A 5701-nucleotide genomic window follows, 5' to 3' on the forward strand; every position below is an offset into this window, starting at 1 on the left:
AAGTACCTAAATACATCGCATGGCGAGGGACAGTCTCTGCAACAGATGGTGCTAGCAGAACTGGAAAGCGATATGCAAAAGATTGCCTCATACAAAACCCAACTCAGCATGGATTAAAGACCTAAATGTGAATCCCAGAATAATAAAGGCCATCAATGAAAAAATAGGGACAAATGTGAGGGCTCTAATACAGGGCATATACAGACTACCAAAGATTTTGAAAATTACACAAACAAAAGTAGACAAAATAGATAATTGTGACTTACTAAAAATTAAAAACTTATGTACATCAAGACTTCATCAAAGAGTAAAAAGGGAGCCCACAGAATGGGAAAAAATCTTTTGCGACTATACATCAGACAAGGGACTAATTTCCAAAATCTACAGGAACCTACAACACCTCTACAAGAAAAGCACACATAACTCAATTAAAAAATTGGTACAGGACATGAACAGACACATACTTATTACTTCTTGGAATGTTTTGATTATTGGCATTATATTTGGTCCACATGAGTATAAATGAAAATTTGTATCACAGTTCATATAAAACCCCAGAGGATTTTAAGACCTCACATCTTTGATATAGAAAGATGCTATTCCAAAATTCTAAATTGTTCCCTTTTAGCCCAGTAAATCAACAGCACATGCTGTCTGGAGAGGTTTTAGAAGTATAAATACCTGGTTCCTCACTGAGAATTGTAACATATGTGGATAATATGCAGCGTATGCAAACGTGCAAATATGTGTGCCTAAAGACCACACCTGTGTAGGCATGTGCATTCACTAGTAATGTTAGAAACAATTTGATAATAAATAAAGACGGGGAGGGCAAAGCAGCATTTCACAGAATCCCTTTGAATCAACATAGAAATATGTTTGGTACATAGAATTTGTAAATCACACAGTAATAATAATCGTAAGAAGTAATCAATTGGTACAAAATTGATAAAGTCTGATGAAAAAATAGAATATTTGCAATCTCAAAGTGTTCTCCTGCGAGAAACTTACTAATTAAAAGATGAAAGTCATGAACTGGATAACAGCATAGAATGGAAGGAAATGTACTAAATACAAAATGAAAGTTTGAAACCAAACACGATTGGTATATTTAACTAACTGTACACAGGATATATTCCATCAATGAAAGTCTCAAAAAACAGGAAAACCCGCATTTGATCAAGGTCGGTCATTGTCCTTACTATAATGGCCAAAGTGTTAGAAAGGCAGAATGACATGTGTACACAGGCAGTGAGCACAGCCGATGAGGACATGTCTCTGCAGTTACAATGACACTGTTGTGTGTCACCGAGAAATTCTGCCCTCATTCAGAGACATGTTTCATGGTAGTCACATGATTGCAGTGTGGATGGAACATCCCATTTCTGACACAACCTCTCAACTCTGAGTTCTGATATGTGACAGGAACTATCGGCTTTCCCATGTTCTTCACACTCACAGCGCCACTCTCTTCTGTGAGCAGCACGTTTAGTGTAGTGAGGAGGGTCTAAATCCTTTGCTCCATTCCTTACACTGATAAGGACTTTCTCCTTTGTGAAATCATGGGAAGTTTTGTTGAATCATGGGAAATTCTCATACATTTCTTACATTAATTTGCACATTCCTCTCCACTGTGTGACCTTAAATAGGATGTGAGGTTTGACTGACAAACAAACGCTTTGCCAAGATGGCTACATTCATAAGACCTCAACTAACTAACTGTGAGTTCACCTGTTTAGTGAGGGATGGACAACTAGGGAGTGGTTTCTCCATATTCCTTACACTCATAGTGACTTTCTCCATTGTGAGATCTCATATGTACAGTCAGGGATGAGGCATCAACAAAAGCTTTTACACACTGTTGATATTCAGATGGCCTCTTCCCAGTGTGGATTCTTCTGTGTAGTGAGGATTGAGACCTGCCTGAAGAGTTTCCCACCTGTGTACACTCATAAGGCAGGTCTCCACCGGTGAGTTTGCGTATATGTAATGAGGTATGAGGAATCCCTAAAGGCGTTCCCACATTCCTTACATTTATGGGGCTTCTCCCTACTGAGAGTTTGCATATATTTATGGAGGGATGAAAAATTACCAAAGGCTTATCCACATGACATTTATATGCCCTTTCTTGACTATGGATTCTTGTACGGGTAAAGATGCTTGAGATTTGAATGAAGACTTTCCCACACTCCTTACATTCATAGCGCCTGTCTCTATGATGGATTCCTCTATGTCTAATGAGGTCTGAGGCCTGCCTGAAGATTTTCCCATACTCTCTGCAATCATAAGTCAGGACTCAACTGTGAGTTTTCATATGTCTACGATGGTATGAGGAATCCCTAAAGGTTTTCCCACACTCCTTACATTCATAGGGCCTCTCTCCACTGTGAATTCTTCTATGTGTTCTGAGACCTGACGCTAGTCTAAAGGATTTCCCACACTCCTTACATTTATAAGGCCTCTCACCAGTATGAATTCTTCTATGTACAGTGAGGCCTGTGGTGTCTCTAAAGGATTTCCCACACTGCTCACATTCATAGGGCTTCTCTCCACTATGGATCCTTCTATGTCTAGTGAGATTACAGACCTGCCTGAAGACTTTCCCACACTCCTTACATTCATAGGGCCTCTCTCCACTGTGAATTCTTCTATGTGTCATTAGAGCTGAGGCTAGTCTAAAGGCTTTCCCACACTCTTTACATTTATAAGGCCTCTCACCAGTATGAATTCTTCTATGTACATTGAGGCCTGTGGTGTCTGTAAAGGATTTTCCACACTCCTTACATTCATAGGGCTTCTCTCCACTATGGATCCTTCTGTGTCTAGTGAGATAGGCGACCTGACTGAAGACTTTCCCACACTCCTTACATTCATAGGGCCTCTCTCCACTGTGAATTCTTCTATGTATACTGAGGGCTGAGGTTATTTTAAAGCCTTTTCCACACTGTTTACATTTATAGGGCCTCTCACCAGTATGAATTCTTCTATGTACAAGGAGGACTGAGGTTTTTGTAAAAGCTTTCCCACACTCCGTACATTCACAGGGTTTCACTCCACTATGCATTCTTCTATGTTTAGTGAGATAAGCGACCTGCTTGAAGACTTTCCCACAGTCCTTACATTTATAGCACATCTCTCCATTGTGACCTCGTAGATGTTTACTGAGGTATGAAGAAAACTTAAAGGTTTTCCCACACTCCTTACATCCATAGGGCCTCTCTCCACTGTGAGTTTGTACATGTACACTGAGAGCTGATTCCGACCTAAAGGCTTTTCCACACTCCTTACATTCATAAGGCCTCTCCCCACTGTGGATCATTCTATGGGAACTGAAGGCTGAGGTTGTTCTAAAGGATTTCCCACACTCCTTACATTGATAGGGCCTCTCCCCAGTGTGGAATCGCATATGTCGAGTGAGGTTTGAGCGCCACCTGAAGCCTTTCCCACATTCTTTACATTCATAAACTTTCTCTCTTCTGTGAACTTGTACATGTTGCATGAGTAATGACGCCTCACTAAAACCTTTCTCACATTTCTTACATTTATAAGGCTGATCTAATTTTTCATTTAAAATAAGAGATGAAGAACAATGACAGATTTTATACCTGTCTTTCAATTCACACTTCTGACCTCGCCCATCTTCTGAGGATGAGAACATTTCTCCACATTCATTAAATACACATTCTTTACCAGTGACTGTTGTGAAGGGCCTTTTAAGGGTTGAGAGAGAAATGAAATCTTTCACACAGACCTTACAGTTAAGGTTTGTTTTCCCTGTAAGTGGTGTCATGGGAGTAATTGTATGACAGGGACAACTGCAGGCGTCCCCACGTTCCTTACACGGACAGGTATCACATCTGGTGAGTGACCTGCTAGGATGGCTATGGGATGAGTCATCCATGAAGGCTTTTCCAGATGTGCAGCATTTCAAAGGGTTTCCTTCTGTGGGTTTTCCTTGGAGCACAGTCAGACCTGGTATGGGGCTGGAGATTTCCTCACACTGGCTGCCTTCTGAACTTTCACAGACGTTCTCTATTGTATGACTTCTGTGAATGACAGGTAGTGTGAACATCAAACAGATGAACTGCAGTACCAACTCCACGGCACACAACAATAACAATTCACAATAAGAAGTTACAAACCAAAAAAGGCATTATGGTGTTGGAGACAGGCTTGTTCCCTTTTTACAATTCCCGAACAGTGAGCACGCATGGCTTCTGTCCTCATTTGTCTCATGTTTCATCATTTAGCACAAACACAATTACTCTTCATGTTTTCCCCAAACATCACTATGATCAGAGCTTCACACCATTCTGCCATGATTCAGCAATTTGTGACATAAACAAGAGAAGGGTCCATACCGCATAGTAATCAAGTCTTTTGTAAGTAGCAATTTGATCTGATTAAGAAACTTTTGATGGTGTTAGGTTCAGATGGCAATCAGCTCCAGTGTGAATGTGTGTTGCTCCTCACAAGCCTGTCAACAACACAACCACCCACAGTGAGAAATCAGTAGGAATGTGGAGAGCAACAGCCATTCAGAACTTGGCAGGGGGCCACCATCTTTGAATGGCAGGCTGGGGAACACTTTAAAGTCAATGGGAGAAATTTCTGCTCGATGAAAGGCACCTATCACCCTACCTGGTCAGCTATCACTGAACACGACATTTAAAGCCCGAGTACAGAGCTGCCAACCTTAAGGCCAGCAGTTCGAAACTACCAGCCGCTCCGCGGGAGAAAGATGAGGTGTTCTGATCCCGTAGTAAAGACTTACAGCCTCGGAAACCCTGTACAGGGTCGCTATGGTTCGGATCCCACTCGACGGCACTTAACAACAACAACACAGATCTTTACGTACTGACAAAATGGCCTCAAATCTTTGAAGAAAAATGGAATCAAAGATATTGAGATTTTCCCAGGTACCATTTGACGTCCCCGAAAATAAGTGTATTTTAGTGTCATGAGACCTGAGGACTTTGACCTGAGACACTGTTTTTCGTTGTTTGAATGATACTCACCTCAAATGTCTGCCTTGGTTTTCATGGTGACCTTTACTGCCAGGTGACGCTGTGAATTCACATAACATAGAGGACCAGGTGTGATTCTTCGTGAATTGCACCGTTATCTGTTCACTGGATAACTCTTCTCCATCCTGACCATTCTGAGACACTGACCCAATAGTTCAAGTTGAGGTTCACAAGTTGAGGTTCACAATATGAAACAAATCATAGGATTAGTAAAAAAATAAAAGGGCTCCTGTAAACAAAGGAACACGCAGTTGCATGTCCTGTTTCAGCACCGTGGCAATGGTTAAAGAGCAGTTTTCTAGGAAATGCTTCTGTAAGGATTGAATCACGGTGACACATGGGTATAATGAGCCAAACAGAAACGTATCAGACACAACACACTCGTGTCACTAAACGAGGAAAAGGGTCTCTCAGACCACAGGTGTGAGAGGATGGCTAAAGTCAGACCAGAAAGCTCAGGTGTCTGTGAAGTTATATCTTCAGCAGAAAGGACATTTTCTAAGTGACCAACATCAACACCCCTCCATTCACAAACAGTCCTTTTAAAAATGCTTTGTGTCCTGACACAGTGGTCTCTAAGTGAGTCCTTTCTCTACTCTCCGGGATTGTTCCTTTACTTCTGTGGAAACGAAGCGGGCAGAGCTGACATGGATCATGGAGAAACGGACATCGTG

General features: G+C 41.5%; 1 protein-coding gene across 1 annotated transcript; it reads right to left on the reverse strand.

The window, feature by feature from the left end:
- Positions 1-2296: 2296 nt before the first annotated feature.
- On the reverse strand, positions 2297-3499 carry LOC102828393 (zinc finger protein 761-like). Its single transcript, XM_006876272.1, has 2 exons — positions 2796-3499; positions 2297-2711 (listed from the first exon to the last, which is right to left on the reverse strand). The coding sequence occupies exons 1-2, from the start codon at positions 3497-3499 to the stop codon at positions 2297-2299; spliced, it is 1119 nt and encodes a 372-aa protein (XP_006876334.1).
- Positions 3500-5701: the final 2202 nt, after the last annotated feature.

This window comes from Chrysochloris asiatica, unplaced genomic scaffold, assembly GCF_000296735.1.
Source record: "Chrysochloris asiatica unplaced genomic scaffold, ChrAsi1.0 scaffold00372, whole genome shotgun sequence".
NCBI lineage: Eukaryota > Metazoa > Chordata > Mammalia > Afrosoricida > Chrysochloridae > Chrysochloris > Chrysochloris asiatica.

Bases quoted from the DNA above. Each gene is read 5' to 3' on its own strand.
- LOC102828393 (XM_006876272.1), bottom strand. From the start codon at position 3,499: ATGCAACATGTACAAGTTCACAGAAGAGAGAAAGTTTATGAATGTAAA. The intron at 2,712-2,795 runs GCCCTATGAATG...TACTGGTGAGAG, and splicing joins AGGATCCATAGTGGAGAGAA to GCCTTATAAATGTAAAGAGT.